At 42.6% G+C, this 18,621-nt stretch overlaps 1 protein-coding gene across 1 annotated transcript in view; it reads left to right on the top strand.

Moving 5' to 3' along the window:
• The window catches only part of jph1a (junctophilin 1a), a 37,177-nt gene extending 18,834 nt beyond the window's left edge, over positions 1-18,343 (top strand). Inside the window, exons 4-7 of the mRNA XM_069667604.1 lie at positions 5,632-5,750; positions 13,913-14,646; positions 15,720-15,816; positions 15,918-18,343. Of these exons, the coding sequence (XP_069523705.1) occupies positions 5,632-5,750; positions 13,913-14,646; positions 15,720-15,800 (934 nt within the window). The 3' untranslated portion in view covers positions 15,801-15,816; positions 15,918-18,343. The remainder of the gene's footprint in view (positions 1-5,631; positions 5,751-13,912; positions 14,647-15,719; positions 15,817-15,917) is intronic.
• Positions 18,344-18,621: the final 278 nt, after the last annotated feature.

Genomic DNA, 18,621 nt, shown 5'->3' with positions numbered 1-18,621 from the left:
CAAGGAATAAAAGCTCTAATCTTACTCTGAGTGAGAAAGCAAAGGAGTATTTCTATAACTTTTTTCGCTATTTAATACAGTAGTAAAGCTGGTTGTTGTGTCTTCATCCTCTCTTTTGTATCCTTTTCTTCTGCTTTCTGACAGGTCTATTCATTACTCGATGCAGTCTGCGTTTTTCCCCATTCATTGTTCCGTACCCCTGCACCCTGCTTAATGCTTTCACCCCCTCACCCTGCGTTTTTCATATCCTCCCAGTAGACTAATGTTCTTTTTATTCAAGTGCCTGTGCTTATAATTTTGTAGTTATACTGCTCAGGTGCTCTGTGTATTCGTGTTTGCATACAATGCCGTGTTACCTTGAATGAACCTTGTAACAAAATTACTTTTCCGTGCAAGTAACAAGATTCGGGAAAATTTAATAAGCCTAATTGATCTTAGATGATGCATTTCCCTTTGGAGCATGCATATCTTCACTTCTACTGAAAAGAGAAAAAGGATGAGAGAATAAGCAGCCTGCAATAACCACCAGGTCTAAAATACTTAAAATACAGTACATGGCCATTCCCACATATCCTCATTATACAGCAGCGAGGCTCTTTCTTCAGGATAAAGTTAGCTTATCTCATAATAACAGCCACTCCATCTCCCATTTAAAGCCTCATTTGCTGTAGCCATTGTCCCCCTCCCCTCCCCATACCGCCGCAGCCCCTGGTAATGTGAGCCCGGACCTCAGCCCAGGAATAATTCCTGAATAATTTCAGAGTCGGTTTTAGCTAACCACTAATGGTGTTAGTCACGCTTGAGTAATCCTGAATTAGCACCAGGCGGGAATTCAATAGCATTGCCCGCACGGATATAAGAGATATGTGCAGGGGCGAGCTAAGTGCTAATTTGTGCAGACTTTCTGTGGTGTTGTGTGCTGCTCTTTTGGACCTGGGGACTGTTTGGGGAAGATACAGGGCAGTAATTTCTGTTGATGTATTGTATCCTTTCAGGAGCAGGATGGAGCATGGTCTTGAAATGTGAAGCACTGTAGTAGAACTGTTCATAGGGAAGAAAGAGAGAGTTTAAAGGAAGATGCTGATGTTTACAACGGGCAAGATCAAGCCTGATCTTCTATCTTATTATGTACTGTACCAGTCAGCATTCCAGCTCCCGAGCCCGGACAGACGAGGAAAAGAGGCTTGATTGGACGAAGTGAAGACAGGCGGAGGGGGACGGAGAGACGAGGGGGCGCAGATCTGTGTCAGCATATGTGAGCGAGATTCCTCAAATAGGCCACAGCCTGGGGAGTGATGGACCGAGGCAGGGGAATGTGCACACACAATCAAGCACGCACTCGCACACAAACAGGATCATAATACGGATACACAAATACCCAATTCTGCGGAAGACTAAGGTATGATGAACCTTAAAGGAGGATGCACCGTGCCGCATGCGAGCTGGGGTTTGAAATTCAACCCTACAGTAAAATTAGAGGGGCTGAGATGCATACCTCAGCAGTTCTAAATACCCAGAAGTCTTTAGTGTCCCTCTCTCTCTCTCTCTCGCTCTCTCCTTTTGATTTCCATACCTTTTTCTACCTCATTTTTCTTCCCTTTCTCTCCTTCTATATCTCAAACACACACATTCTGCAGGGGGAATGAGCGTCCGCCTCGCAGTCTGCCAAACTGACTCGACACTTTTCACACAATTAATTTGTCACAAGTGATGAAACAGCCATTGATCTCGCCGGCCATCAATACCATCTCTCAAACGGAGCTTCAGTCCAACAGCTTCAAAGTCTCTGCTCGCTTCTACACTCTCGCCAGATTGCTACAAACTGTTGTGTGAGTGTTTGTGTTGTTTGCATTTATGGATTCAGATACTTGTGTTTGCTTGGACGGATCCCCGGCTCACTCGGCCTCAAAGGAAGCACCTGCAGGACCCCGAACTAGACTTGAACAGGTGTTGCTTTATGTTCAGAGGCAGATTGGCCTCAAGTGGAGAGGTTGCAGACTGTCTGAGAAGTTCTAGAAGTTTTTCAAAGGTCAAGCGTGAGTTGTTGTGTACGCAGACTTTTGAATTTATAATCAACAGGATGTTGAATTTCAAAGTTGGGCTCTTTAGGTGTGCTAACACTTTGTGAATGGGCACTGAAGCCACTTATTGCTAGTGTAACGCATACTTAAAGCTGCTTTTAAAAATTTTACATTAACAATGCATCATGGGTAATGTGAAAGGGGCCAAGTTTAGTGACTTTTATTACCTCGCCCTGCATTTTCCCTTAGCTGTACAAAGCATGTATTATTTAGTATGCTAATATTGCTTATAAGTGATAATGTGTCATGTTGTGTTTACAGCTTGTTGCGCTGCCCCCTCGTGGAAAAAACATCTGATGATTATAGTTAGTTTGTTGGGAGCTGTACCTTTCTCAGAATTTTGTCAGCCAATCAGATTTTGCTGTTAAATTTAAGGGCCTGTGTCCACTAACAGTGTTTTTTGGACCTATTTTCTAAACAAAACCAATGCAGTTCGGCGTCCTCAGCCCAAAAACGCCCTCGGCATTCAACTTCGGAGTTCAACTTTTGGAACACTGTCGCACTCGTCAGTGTCAATTCTCCCTCACCGACCAATCAAAATCAGGAAGGGGCGGGACTTCTGGTGGAGGAGAAGCGTATGGTATTGCTTTTTCGAGGGTACAATTTCCTTGTCTAGTGCTGCTAACGCCAGGACGCGATTCCTAACCATTGTTTTTCTGTTTCTTTGTAAAATATCATTGAATTAAAGCAAACATTAAGCATACAGAGCGATTAAAAACAGATTTAACGGTCACTACCGAGGGAAGCGGAAGTGCCGCCAGACAACTTTCGTAACCTAGCAACAGTTACTGCTGGTGAGAAGCGCTCTGAAATTGAGGACGTGGGTGCTACCAGCACAAAAAACGGCGTTAGTGGACATAGACCCAAAAGCTTAACTATTTGTTGTTTTTTGGTTAGATTAGCGCCACAGCTAACTTCTGTATCAGCCAACATGAGTCTCATGTTTCACCTGTAAGACAGCAGGTGTGAGTGCTGTCAGCCAGATAGCGATACTGGAAAACTGACTACTTTCTTTGTGTTTCAGGTTAATTCACCATCATGTTTAACCCTATGAATGAATTTAGTACGCTAGTATGCTAATGTTAGCAGTAGCTTAGCTTGCAGCGTTGGAAGCCCCACCAAACAGCCTTGGAGAGACACAATTTCTTTTTTTTTTACATATTATTTTGGGGGCATTTTTTCCTTTATAAGATAGGGCAGCTGAAGAGAGACAGGAAATATTTGGAGGAGAGTCGGGAATGACATGCAGCAAAGGGCCGAGGGCAGGAGTCTAACCTGCACCCGCTGCGTAGAGGACTGTAGCCTCTGTATTTGGGGCGCTTGCTCTACCAACTGGGCTAAACCAGCGCCCCGAGACACGGTGAAACAGCTTCATTTTGTGTTTTTACTGCTTTTAAGATCCTTGTAGAAACCTTGTGCACAAAGACAACTTGTAAGACTCAGGGTCTTCTCCACTGATGACTCCAATCGTCCGCTTTATTGGTGCAGCCCTAATCAAGATGTCATTTGAGTAAAAGTGTGTGTAAGATTATCTTCCTTCCAACAGTAAATGAAACCATCCATCCCGTTCGTCTCTACGCCTCACATGCCCACGCTTTCTCGCCTCCCATTCCGCTCTCCTCTTGTCCCACTGCTCTCTCACACTCCCATCATTCTCCGCCTGTCACCTCCCGCCACCAGACATCCTGTCTGTGCGCAGTCTGCATCGCTTCCTCTGTCTGCCCGTGACTTTCTGCCCGCTCTACCTAAAAGGAACTGTTAAGATCCTTTAGGATATGTCACGGGCACGCTGTATGCATCGGTGACGCATTCGTGCCTCCTTTCACTCGGCTGCACATTTCACACATTTCAGAAATAGAAGCATGTACGTCCTTGTGGCAGCATGTGTGGCAAGTTGGATGTCTACAGTGTGCATGTCGAGGTGTGATGTAACTGGAATGCTTTTATGTCAGTTTTAACAGTGAAGATATACTGTACCTGCTTATAGCTGCACTAGTTGTATTCCTATACATGTTTGTAACTGTGCCACAGCTGGTCAGTTCTTCCTTCAAGCAGAGCCTGAGTGTGTCCTCTGTCTTTGGGTGAAGCAGGAGCTTATTTCTAGAGAGGAAATGGTCCGTCTTTCCCGCCAGCATATGGCTCCTCATGCATTTTAATATCCCAATGTCCCATCCCCGTCAAAAACAGGACTGCCCAGAGTCCAAGGACAGAGAAGTGTGGTCCGAAATAGAGACATCTGTCCGTTGGGGTCACTCTGACAGAAAGAAGAGAGAGAGGGAGGGAGAGGAGGAGGATGCAGGGGAGGGGGGTGTGGGTGACAGGATGCAGAGTCAATAAAGAAGGATGGAAAAAAACAGGGAGCATTGATTGAAAGAGAGAAGGGATGGTGAATGAATGAGGAAGAGGAAGATGGATGAGTGGGGTTAAGCAGGGCGCGAGGCACAGCTGTCAATACTTACAGTGATACTCGGACTGCACATCTGGGCACTCGCTTTGTATGTTGCGCCGTCACGTATTGTCAGCTCAAGTGACTCAACTTATAAACACATTGTTGCAAAATTAGGCCTTTTATTGAATGGAGTCTGGCAGAGGTGGAGCGATACATGCCCTCCTACGGCTCTAAATGTTTGTTTGTTTGTATGTGCAGGCGCGTGTTCGATGTGACGTATCGTGGAGTTTTCAAGGGATTTGTTAAGCAGGTCAGCACCCTGGCCTCTGTCTGTCCGAGCATGCTACGCTCCCATAATACCTCTCAGTGCTAATGCTGCGCTCACATTGATTCCAAAACATATTACTCTTCTGCCTTTTGGTTTCTGAGTGAGGTTTTTTCATGCTGCTGTTTCGGGAATGGTCTGAAAAGTTGTCATAACGGTGTCTATTTTTATATATTTTAAGGTACATTATTTATTAATGTATTATAAGCTTTATTTTCTATCAGTCACCTGCAGCGGACACGTTCCTCTTTTTTTCCTGACTGGCTTAAGAATCAACCCTAAGCCTTCACTCCACCACCTGCTGTTCATACATGATATGATATGATATAATATGATCATATGTGTCCACATGTGTCTCAGTGTGTGTGTGTGTGTGTGTGTGTGCCTTCTGGGCACTGCTCCCGCGTGGTTCAGCAGCAGTGCAGCGCAGTGCTCCAGACTGGATTAAGGTCTTGCTTGGATGTGGCCGCGCTCCATTTGGAAAATCAGGATTTGGATTTGAGATAGAGGCACAAGGGGAGGTGTTATGTCATCCCCAAGAGAGGGACAGGCTTGGTGATACACAGCTCAAAGATGAGGAGGAAGAGGCAGGGATGGAGGGTCAGACAGGGGAGCAAGAAAGAGATTGAGATAACAGAAGGAGGATGTGTTTAAACCGAACGACAAGAGTATCACAGATAACATGGTTGCGTAGACGCGGAGCCATTAGTTATAATGGGAAAAACATAAAATATGTGTGTGTGTATGTTTCCATGTCGATATCTCCCACACTTTTCACCACTGTAATGTCTTTTCCTCTTGAGTTACAGCTCTTATCTCTGTTTGTGTTCATCCAGAACGGCCCATGCCAGGACAAAGAGCGAGGCCGCAGAGCAGGCCGCCATCTCTGCTGTGCACGACTCTGAAATCGCCAGGGCGGTTGCTAGGGAGCTCTCTCCAAACTTCTATCAACCAGGTAACCCGTAACAACATGCACAACACATTACTGGTATTCTAAAACATGTTTCAAGTGGAAAAGTTTGGACATCAAGCAGCCTTAGCGGACTCTCCTACTGTCTGAATTAATAAGACTTGGAGTGCAGGTGCACTGTGGGGTCAGGGGGGGTCACATGTGTTCACTGCACTGGAAGTAATGAAATATTTTGAATATTTCAAAGGGACTCAATTTGCATAGTATTTGGCTAGCTGTGCATGCAAGCAGAGGTTATAGGCGAGGTTTTCTGGCATGACTGACCAAGAAATGAAGGCGCTGTCCTTGCTAAGACGGTCGCAGAGGTCTGCAGGAGGGTTTTAACGAAAGGTGGCAAAGGTACACACGTTATTTACTCGAGTAGAAGTACAGATACTTGGGGTGGGAGTTCTTATTCAACTTCTTTACTGAGGTAAAAGGGACAAAATACAAGTATTGGCATCTTATTTCCCCCGGGCGTCGACATGAACATCACCAAATATTGATCTTTATAGGTCTGCAATCTAAAAACAACAAAGAGTATTGTTTACTGTGCCTTTAACATCTCCAGAACGCTGCATGCTAGAGGCGTGCTTTTACTTGATGTGAATCAGACAGCTGATCCGTTCTAACGCGGCTCTGGTGCAATCGTCTCTCTTTTATGAGCTACCTGATCAGGCCTGAAACAGCAATCTTTATAGAGACTCTGTACAATCCATGATAACAAATCCAATACACCACTTCCATGTAATAAATAATGTGTGGATTCTTCTTCGGGTATATGGATTACATTATTCAGTGGCAATTTCCTTTAGTTTCATTCAACTTTTACACATTTTATTTGGCATCTTGACTCAAAGACAGCTAGCTTCAGCCAGTACAGTGGATGTGTCTTGTTACACAGGAAAAAAAAGCCTTAAAAATCATCACAACTTGCATTGCAACTTTGTCAAAAATCTGTCCCGAAATCAGGCGTTTGAGGCTGCGACAATCACTGAGACAGCCAGCGAAATCCTGGAGGGACTGAATGTTGCCTATTTCACTTCGATCCATTCACAAAACACCAATTCGAAATTGTATATTATGTGTCAGCTCTTTGTGCGTGATATAAACTGACTGAAACGCCAAGAAATTGTCTTTTCAATGAGTAATTGTCACATTCAATTAGGTTTATATCGATCTTGATGTTAGACAGGCAAGAAATAATTCCCCTCAAAAGCATTTAAGCTCAATAAGGAGCCTGTTTTGAAAATGTAAGGAGAAGAAAGAACAGAAATCCATTTAATATTAAAGGTAAAGTTACTAAAAAAAAACATGCTATTCCAAAATCCTTCCACTTCCACTTTCCCTGTTTTTGCTCCACACTCCTCAAACCACTGATCTTTCCGTTGAAACCACATGTCAGGAATCGGGTAAATGGTGTTGAATAATTTGGGTATGAATAATGATGTTTGCACCGTTTTAAAGATGTTTACTGTGCGTGTCCGGCTGTGCGTGAGTCACTAATGAGCTTGTTCTTAGGGCGTAGGGTTTGGTGTTCCAGGACTGTAATCGAAGCCTCGAGGTACCGAGGACGACGTCCAACACCACAATGGAGGACTGTGTGTGTGCTAAGACAAAGCAGGGCCAGTTTAAAGCTGAGTACTGTAGTCTGGATGGAAGCCTTGTCTTTGCTCTCAAAGGCCCGTTGTAGCTGCTCGGAAAAACTTGCTAAAATTTGCAGCCAAAAAAAAAAGTGTAAAAAGCTCATTTATCCGTACTTTTGTTGGCGTTTATTTTTCAGATTGTATCAAACTTGAGCAGTAGAAATATCGTACAGGTATATGAGTGGTTTGTAAGGGTATCTAACGCTCCGAGCAGTTCTCATCTTTCCTCTGCCTGTGAGGTTTAACAGGCAGGCTGCCATACTATACAGCAGCTCACACAGCGTAGGGTGTCGACTCGACTCTGTTTAGTTCATTTACAAGGTAAGCTGAGTTTTACAAGGCAGTGCCGGACATATAATACTACATAAATAGTGAGGGGTACAAATCCTTTTTGGTCAGAGAGGTTGGGATGTGAGCGGGGGCCAGAGGTGGAACACGAGGGCACGGAAAGGGCAACATCGTTTTTAAAGAAGCTTTACCTCAGGAAGACATTAATCTACTAACATAATAATCTCACATTGGATCCATTTGTTTTTTAAGCTGAAATTTTGTAAATAAGGTTTCATTAATATTCAGAAGTTCCTTGTCCTGCCTTTTATGTGTCTTTTTATTCATAGTGTGAGATCTACATTAACTCGCCTCCCCTCTTCCACTCTGTGTCATATATTTAGTTCTATGAGCTAGCCGACCTTGGGCCCTCGCCAGAAGCCACCACAAAATAGTGAGTGACAAATAGATCCACAATGGGACCCATTCAAGCATGTCCCTCCACTAAGCCTTAGAAACGGTCAGCCCAGGCCAGAGACATCCCGCCGCTTGTTTGTGTTGTGGAAAACAGCCGTCATGCTTGGCAGAACGGGGGATCTCCGGGGTTCACGAGTCGGTGCCGAGAGCGTCCTTGCCTTATAAGTCAGATTATGAATGAGAAAGTGGCCGATGTCATCATAATGTACGGCGACATCTGAGCCCAGAGTTTAAATGTTCAGCTACGTGAGCGTGTCTGGTAAACCGAGCCGAGAGCCAGGCAGGCACCTGCAGGAAGCCAAACCTCATTTTCCACATGTCCAATTTTTTCCTACTTTATAAAAGTCTTGCAAAAGTTCTGGTAAGCAAGAATGTCTCACTTTTACCGAGACTTTCACTCAACGTCTACCTCCGCAGTGGAAATATTCTCACTTACCCCCATCCCTCAGCTTCTAATACGTCCTCTATGGCAACAACCAGGGGTCTAAACCCCTTGTTGTTTGTAATTGGCATTTCAGACTCATAGCAGATTATCACCCAGATTGGGAGTGTGCACTTCAAAAGGGAAGAGGGGGTCACAGGGAACAGGACCCTGACCTTTATGATTGGTTCACATACAGCACCCTGGAGGGGGTGCAGCAAGGGTTAGCGGGGCGGGGCCTGCGCCGTGACGTTAATTGGGCTATATTTGGTGCTCGCTTGGGTCTACTGGAGACATAGCTGAAATCCTTATGCACTGAGAGGAACCCAGCCCCACGCTCGCCCCTCTCAAGGGCTGACACAGAGCAGCTGTCCCTTCCTTCAGCCGGTAACAGGGGGAGGGGTTGAGGGTTTGTGTGGGTGAGTTGGGATCCCGCTCCGCCCTGTTTGACCCATTCAAGGTACACTTGACCAGGTGGAACCATAAAAGCAGGGGCCTGTCATGTCTGGAAAGCAGACATGAGCAGGTGCTGCTTTATATTCATGGCAGCAGGTGTCGTGGAGTAAATTTCAAGACAGTAGCTGAAGTTTAAAGTCATGCAGCAACTTCGAATGACTTTCAAGGATACAGAATGTAAATTATTTAAAGCCACCTACTGATCTGAACATTTAAAAGCTCTATTTAAGTCTGTAAAAATCTGTGGTTTTACTGCCGTTTCCTCGTAGCGTCTAGCATCATCCCACGGCTCCGTCAATCACACGTCACTTCATGTCAGCGTAAGAGCCCTTCCATGTTCCTCTTTTCACGCCGCCACTTAATAACAAAGCACAGGAAGACAGTGATTACACTCAACCACAATGAGGTTTACTTTATATGCGTGTGTTTGGTTAAGTAAACACACAAATACGTGTGTTTACATGTGTATGTGTCTATGCAACACTAGTACAAGTAAGCTGGCCAAACAATGACAGCTCCCCTGTCCATCTGTCTGTGTGAGTAGGAGGATGAAAGAGAAATTACAACCCACAGACACAACTACTACATATATTTCAAAGAACAGGGACACAAACCAGGAAAATGCAAATGCCACTCACTGCCAAATGATAGACCTATTATTATATAGCATGCTGAACATTTAAACAGTTACCTTATAGAAAATGTATACCTGTGTTCACCAATCTGTAACTGACAAGGATGTAAAGGCCACTGGAAACCAACATCCGCTATAGCCTTCTTACAGTGTAATTTAGGGTTTATGTACATAATAGTTACATAATAGGTACATAGTAAGCATAGACATTAGTTTCAATGCAAACTACAAATGTTGGCATTAAGTTTCTGTAAACTTTACTGATAATTTGTTTAAAATGGGGCTATGCTCTGATATTTATTACAAAAGTAATTCAGCTATCAAATCATAGGCAAAGTCGTACAACAGCTAACTTATTCGGGCTGTTTACACATAGTGTTAGCATTAGCGTTAGCCAAGTAACGACTGAGTGACGACTGCTGTTGTATATTTCCGGCTGCAACGTTTTGTGCTAGCCATTAATTATCTATTGTCGATAGCCGAGGGAGTTTAGCACTGTAAAAAGCGCTAGCTAGCATTACAGAGAATTTAGCATTGCAAGGTTAGCTTTGAGACAAAATGGAGCATCTCGGCTAATGTTGCATGTGTATGCTAACTGCTAGGTATGTTATAGATAGTTATGCATTTTGTTACTTACCCTTGTGCCGAGCTGTGTGCCGAGCCAGTGAGATGTCAATCAAATGTGATTGGCCACGCCCACATAGTCTTGAGAAATGGCCGAAACAGCTAATTAGCTGTATGTTGTTTTAGGTGTTGTAATAGTGTTGAGGGTATATTTTCACTGAGATTTTTGTGGATGCTTAATAAGATTCAGAACTTTGATATCATATACATTTTTTCACTATTTCAAGCATAATTGATATTTTCTTTCAGGCTTAAGCTGCCTAATGGCCTTTCAACTCTGGGCTTTATAAGCTACTGCCCCCCTATGATCATCATCTGAATGATGCACCATCACAACAGATGTGATACCGGCACATTCTGTACTCCCCCCCCCCATCCCCTATATACGCACATCCAGGCATGCACACTTATACTGCAGCTCCCCTCGTGCTTCTACCGTTCATCTCATATTAAGGTCAGCAGGGGTTAGGCTGGGTCTTAAACAGCCGATCTGTTGTGTTTTGTGTGAGTATATGACGGTGTGTGCGTGCGCGTCGCTGAGCGTGTGTTTTGGTAAGAGATCACTGGAGCAGAAAATGTGCTGTGGATTAATAGAACTGGTAACCGCAGCTTAAACAAGGCCTTGTATCTGTAGATCCTCAGAGAGACAATGAGGCTACAGTTGATATTTTCTTTAAACTTGATAGGTATATATCTTAAATTTGAAAGAAATAAAGCTCTAAATTCTTTAATACAGATCTTTAGAGTGCTTTTTTAGTTTTCCGTCGAGTATTTTTGTCTTGGTCATGAATAATACCATGGCCTACTTTAATGACTCTATCTGGGGGGGCTGCAGACTCAGCCCAGATGATCAATGTTCAGATGAAAGAAACACCACAGCCATTTGGGTAATTGAGTCCCAGTACATGTTCCAGCTGACCTGGCAGGATTCCTTGGTGGAGTACATCTAATAAATTTTCACTCACTCACGACAACGAGCTCTACACAAGCTTAAATGTCAACTCAACAACAACAAGTTGTGAGATTACTCAGTTTTGGATTAGAAGTGTAGTAGAGGTTGTTTTAAATGACTGCCGGTGCAGCACTTCTGTGCGAGCGTGAGGCCGGGGGTCATTTTAGTGCCGAGAACCATTCAGAAAATGCCTGGAACCCCTCGCAGGAATCCGTCCCCAAACAGAGCGAAACTGCTCGGGCCCGCCCACGGAGCCCTAACTCTTATTGAGTTATGGTGTGAAATTAAGCTCGGCAGATACATTAAGCCCCACAGATGTTCAAATGTCCCCCTGTCTCTTTGTAGTGGGTCTTATTAGTTGTGGAGGTTATGAAACAAATTAAGAATGCCATGCAGCCGAAAAATACTTCAGGCTTATGAGTACTGAGGCCCAAAAGGCTCGGCGATAAGGCTGTTTACACTGATATGGGAAGGGATGCACTTGTTCCCTGCTGGATACGAGTGTTCCTGGAGGCGATAGCTGTCTTCAAATCAATTTGTATAATTTTTAATGATTTGCAGTGCACAAACGTTGAAGGTGGCATGCATATAAAGAGACGCCTTTGATTGATTTTCCAACCCAGCAACCCAGTCAATACTAAACACACCAACATGAACACATAAGGATCACCAGCAAAACAGTCTTTGATATCTTTCTTTCAGCATTTATAAAGTAGATTGCCTTCATTACTTTTGTATTTCTTTCTTTCTACTTCAAATTGGCTATATGGATGCAGAGGATCTGTCTGTGCTCATGCCATCTGATGTACTTCACACAAAGCAGCATTGTCCCTGCGTTAGTCACACTGACACCGCCTAATTTAGGCGAAGTGAAGAAAAAACAGGCAAACAAAGAGCCTGATGTCTCTAATAAATATTAATTCAGCGCAGAACAAAAGGGACAGATAAAGTGTCATTTTTCACACATGCAAAAAGGCATTTACATCCAGATCCAGGCTCTATTTTCCACACATTAGAGCACATCATGTCCGTAATGGAAATTCAGGAGATATGTCGTTAAAAGAGAAGTGTGCATTTATTCTAAAAGCAGTACTATCACTATAATTGCATTAAATAACCAAGGACTGCAGTCCTGATTGATCGTACAACAGTAAGAGCTTCCCCAGACAAAAAGAAAGGCATAATTGCACCTTAAGGTCGACTCTTTTTATCTGTACAAGCGTGTTGGTTGGATGCGGAGAATTGATGTGACAAGGGCCTTTCCAGGAAAACAACATTTTGATTAAAGAGAATAACTGATGATAAAGAAGAGCCTGCAGAGGAGGCTTGCTTTGTGAAAGGGTGTCTGTGACCCTGCATTAATCAGTCTATTTCCCCGTCTCCCTCTTTGCAGGATTATTGCATATATAATGTTGATTCATGAATATTTTAATTGAAAGTTCAGCTTTGCTTTGGGCCAGCTCTGGTTTTAATCTAGCTCACTGCAGTTGGGCAGGATGGGAAGCAAATTGGGAGTGCTCTGTTCTGCTAATCTGGCTTTTTGGACAGTGGCCGAATCAAAAATGTCAGACTAGCATTGTTGTCGGTTCAGGGTTTGATCGGATCTCCTGTGACATCATTGAACTATCTACAAACCTGAAAAAAACATGGGCCATTTGAAAGATCGTCAGCTTGTGTTTTGTACTCTAATATGTGTGAGCTAGGGCGCGCTAAGCCCCAGTTTGTACCTTTTCATATGAGCTTCAATCAATTCATTCAAGATTAATTTCTGGTAGGGCTGGGTATCATTGAAAACAATATTAATCCACTAGCTACCGTTAAAAAGATACCAATACTAACAGAGTAATTCATTTGATACCTTTTACTTTCTTCTACATCCATCTACATATCCCACATGCAGATGGAAGCATTCAGTTCCGTAAAATGCCACTAGCAACACGCCTCATCCAAATGTCTTTTACTGCCAACTCTGTCAGATATACAACACTCAACTTCACCACAGCCCAGACTGTATTAGTTGTAGATGTAGTGGGCAAATCAAGTGTCACATTAAGAACACTGACAGTGTTTGGCTGCTAGCAAAACAATGCTAATACTCTACTTCTAGATACGGATACAAAAAGGATCAAATGTAGCAACCGTTTAATTCGAGCAGCTTCAATACAAGTAGTGACTATATTATTTTGGTCAATACCTGAAAAGTATTGAGAAATTTGTTTTAGGGTGGTGCCTGTATGATACTAATGAAACCATAGCCAGCCTTTTTTTTAACTTTGCAAAACACAGAAAAAGCTAGCCGTGCTTTGCCCAAATGTAAAAATCAAGCTAACAGCACCTGTGAAGCTAACATTACCTCTGGTTTATTTTAAAGTAAAAACTACATGTTGATTTAACAAACAAGATATAAAGTGCTTATTAGACGGCTGAAGGGGGTTCTGGTTGGCTTATTTAGTTAACTTTAAAAATACCAATGCTAGCTGCTTAGCTTATTCACCCTGTTTTAGTTTTGGCTAAGTTAAGCTAGCAGGCCGCTGGTGTTAGCTTCATGTTTCCTTTACAGACTTAAGAGGTGTATCAATATGCTCGTCTAAATCTCTCCTCTTCTCTGTATTTCTTGAAAGATTTTTCTCTTTGCTATGTCTGTAGATTATTTTTTTATGCTAACATGTGTCACCTCTCTCCCCTCTGCAGGACCTGACTACATAAAACAACAGTCAAAGGAGCCCGTGGAGATTAAAGAGGTCCCTGTTGAAAAGAAGGACAAGTCGCCAAAAGATTCTCCCCACTTTTACCGCAAAGGTACCACTCCCCCCCACTCCCCCGCGACAAGTCCTGTAACCACGCCTCCCCCCTCGCCTCACTCCAGCAAGAAGAAAGGTCAGCTCGCCAACAGCACCAGCCGCAAAACCAGCAAAGAGGAAAAACCTTCCCGCAAGATAAGCAAAGAAGAAAAGTCGAGTCATAAGCCGAGCAGGGATGAGCGGTCTAGTAGAAAGCTGAGTAAAGAGGAGAGGCCGCCCGTCACTGATGGCCCTAAAGCTTCTCATGTGCACCTCGAGGCTCCACCGAAACCTTCGAAAACTCAGCAGCCTACCGCAGCATCCGCTCCGCCTCCTCAGCCTCCTGCAGTTCCAGTCAATGGTGAGCTCCACACCGAGTACCACAGTTACTATGTCAAGGCCCCCACAAGGGTCCATCCACCGCCGGACCCTGAGGAGGATATAGAGGAAGAGCCCAGTGCCCTGGCCCTGGCACGTATGCCCCCACAACCCCCTAAGTCTTTTAGTACCCCCACTCCTAAGCCAGCCTCCCTACGGGAGAGCAAGAGCGAACCGAAACTCAGGAAGCAGGATTCCCTAAAGCCAAAGAGCCTCGCAGACACAAAGAAAGCCAGTATGGAGATTGCAGAAAGCATGGAAGAAACAGTAAGTATCAGTGTTAGGATAAACAAGGATAGATTTTTCAAGGAATACTAAGTGGATATTTTGGGAAATGTTCTTATTTGCTTTCTTGCCAAGAGTTAGAAACCAGATCAACACCATTTTAATCTCTGTTCATCTAATATGAAGCTGAAACCAGCAGCTAATAAGCTTAGCACAAATACGGAAAATGCTAGCCGTGCTTTGCCCAAATGTAACAAATCTACCAAACAAACACCTGTGAAGCTAACATGACTTCTTTTTTTAATTTAAGTTGTACAAAATCAAAATTTTGATTTAACAAACACAATATAATATGCTTATTAGCCGGGTTAAAGGGTTCTGGTTGGCTTATTTAGTAACTTGAAACAGAGCAATGCTAGATGTTTCACTAATTCACTCTGTTTTAGTCTTGGCTAAGTTAAGTTAGCTAGCTGCTGGTGTTAGCTTCATGTTAGCTTTGAAGACTTGAAAACCAAGAGTAAGAAGACTAGCTCAATACCCTTTTCATCTTTGTTCATCAAATATGAAGCTTGAACCAGTAGCTAATTAGCTTAGCTCAGCAAAAGAATCTGAAATAGGGGAAAAAGCTAGCCTTCCTCTGTTTAAAGGAAACAAAATCTGCTAAGTTGCACCTCTAACACTCTCTAATTACTATGCCATTCCTTGTTTGTGTGATCCATACAAAATATGAAGTTTAAAAACAAAAATATACACTTTGCGATGGTTTATGTGTTGGATTTTTTCTCTCGGCCAGTAGCAACTTCTTGTAATGTCGGCTGGCCTCAGTAGCAAGCGTTATCATGTTAAGTAGTCGGATCAGTTGAATTTTGTTGCCTTTCGACAGAGCCAGGCCAGCTGTTTGCCTCTGTTTACAGTCTTTGTGTTAAGCTAAGCTAATGGGCTGCTAGCTGTAGTTTCATAACTTCCATACAGAAATTAAAGTGGTATCGATTTTCCTATCTGACTTTGCCAAGAAAGAGAATATATGCATATTACCCCCCAAAAATATGTACAGATCACTGGATGTGTCATTATTATGTGAAATCTGATGTTTATTTTGATATCATTTTTTACAGGGTCCTAACTCAATCCTGGTTGCTATGGTAATGCTGTTGAATATTGGCCTTGCAATTATATTTGTCCATTTTCTGACATGATGATGCTGTTTCTCAGGTAAGTGTATTGATTTTACTTTTATCAATTAAAAACGACCAGATGAACTGATGTAATTCTAAAGATGAATCCACCTGTTTTACTCATTTTTTCTGTTGCAGTGAAACCATGGCAACCAGTACAGTTGCATCACCGGCCTTGAAAATGAAAATGGCGCCAGTGAGAAACGGGGGTGGCCGTAGGTGTTGAGGAACCAACGTGACACCGAAGAAAGAGAATCAGGAGGGAGGCATCACTACCACCAACCTGTCATGGGCCTTCTTAAAGGGCCAGCCCCGTGAATTAGCACTCCTTTGGCTTCTGTAAAAGCTGAGGCGAAATGTTGTGTCTAGTGAGATTAAAAAAAAAAAAGTTTAAAAATGCAACCAAACATACACAGGCTGAAAAAAGAAGTAATTGAAACCCACACGTATGCTGATCCCAGCACTGGTCTCTGTAGCCCACTCCCACTGCCTTGGCAGGGAGAGCGGTGGGCTGACGGACTTTGTTGGAAGAGTGTGGAGATGCACTTTTAGATGACGGGAGCAAACAGCTGCCTTTCTATTTTGCCATCTGACGTTTTGATGGGGAGATGTGAGCCCGGCGGCCATGGGCGAGGGAGGGGGCAGTCGCAGCGGGAGCGTGCGTTTTCTGGGGTTCACACCACTCTTGCAACAGGAAACTGGGCACGACCGATGCCAGCAGTCAGTGCTAGCACGGTCACTTTCCAGTCTTACTCTGTTTACCCAATCATCACCGCAGCTTTCTCAAGCTCCGTCCGTTGTAACCCAGGATACACTGCTTTGACACACTCCCCGTGCATGGTACAGTTTTAACATTTTTATTTTTGTTTGTTTTCTGTTTTATTGTAGCTTTTTTTCGGTCATTGTTGTTCTCTGAATGTTGGTTACCTGCAGTCATATGAATAATTTTTTCCCCTTTTATTTTGAAATTCTACTCACTTTTTCATCGATTGAGTTGTAATTTGACATTACACATTCATGTCACTGAAAGTGCAATATGTTTTATTTTTTCAAAGGAAAGCTTATAGTATATATTGCCAAAAAGGGGGGTCGTACAATTATAAAAATCCATTTTATTTTGTCAGACTCTCATGATCTGAATGAGTGGTTTTGAAAGAGGGTGTCAATTAACAGCGGCACTGTGCGTAGGAAGCAGGATCACACTTTAAAAGCTACCTAGCTCTGTGAGAGTGAAGTAACACATGTCTTATGTTATTTATTAAATTTAGAAGGAAAATTATTTTATTGTACATGCCAAGACCATTTTGCTTGAATTCCCTCATTTTATTCTTTGCTCTCATTTTCTCATTTTACCACTCAAATGCAAAGACGCAGTTCACGCAGCTGCTTCTGTAGTCCCAGCAGCGTTGCGTGCTTTGAAACTGGACTGAGAGAGTCCTGTGGACGGTTGAAGGTGAATTTATTCAGGTTAAGGCCATGGGGAATGTGGCAGCAGGGAGAAGGAGAGATGCCTTTTAAAAGTCTTTAACAGTGCTACTGTTTACCTCAGAAACAGATGAGGAAGGGGGGAGGGAACGAGATGCCATCCTTGTCTTAACTTTGTCGTGCGGGGGGATATTTTGACTGTTGTCATCACCTGAATCATGCTTTTTTAACTTGCCTCATCGTAGCTGTTTGTAGTCTTTGTTGCAGGTATGGCATGAGTTTATTTGATTTATAAAAAAAAGTGGTTATTTGTATGATTGACATTTACTGTCATCACTACCAAGATTCATTATTTATTCATTGTACAACTGATGTGTTTGTGAACATTGGTAATCACAAAAAGGGCTTTAATATGGCTTTTATTTTTAAATTAAGTTTTGAAATTAAACTTGATTAAATTGTCTGTTTCACAATAAGCAGCACATTACATTTTAGTTTGCAAACTGTCAACATAAAACTGGAAACTAAATATTTAAAATCTGGAGTAGAAAATAAAAGCAGACCAAGATATGAATTATTCAAAACACTTGTTTTATTCTAAATGTGATGCATTGAGTAACAATTTTTCACCCTTTCTGTGCAACACCCTCTTTTTCTTGTTTTAACTGTCTTCACACAAGCATGGTGAAGACTGGAGTTTGTGGAGGGTTTAACAGAACAGCCTGTTTATGGGATATTTTTCGAAATGCAACATTGCATGTTGGAGTCATTTATATATAGATTATTATATACTATTTGTAAGGATTTTTACAGAGCACAATCCAGAATCTGGTATGAGTTGGTATTTTTCTAACAATTTGCACACCTGTATTTTGACAATGAATATAACTTGTTTGTAATTGGTAATGTAATGCACATATGATAATGTTTGACAGTGGAAAAAAATACTTTCTTTCTAATTGGTTGTACTGTATGCACCATTTGGGGATGTGAAAGGCAGGTGTACTTGTTTGAGTATTTAAGGAAATGACGAGGAACTGCGGGAGACTTTTGATATCTCAAGGTTCATGTTACCCCACTGATTTGTGCAAAGTCTTTGGAGATGAAGTTATGTGTATAACAATAAAGATGTTATGCCTTGTTAAACTAAAATGTGCTTATATCTTCATATTTTGACAGTTTTACATGAATGTATGGAAGCCATGAGTGGCCATGCTTGCAGTTACTTTTTTGTGATGTTTTTTGTCATAACTGGTAAAATTATCTTATCTCGACCAGATCTGGACCAGCCAGTCTAATGAGATTGTGACATAATTTATCACCAACATTTTTTTTAATGGAATGAATATTTAGAACTCAAAAATAATGGACAAAAGTTGCGATCAAATGAACTATACAGTCTTCAAGATCACTGTCA

Source organism: Semicossyphus pulcher, unplaced genomic scaffold (assembly GCF_022749685.1).
Source record: "Semicossyphus pulcher isolate SPU_LCO1_2020_fin unplaced genomic scaffold, fSemPul1.0.p SCAF_18, whole genome shotgun sequence".
In the NCBI taxonomy this organism is placed as follows: Eukaryota; Metazoa; Chordata; class Actinopteri; order Labriformes; family Labridae; genus Semicossyphus; species Semicossyphus pulcher.
This window is presented reverse-complemented; position numbering and strand designations above follow the sequence as displayed.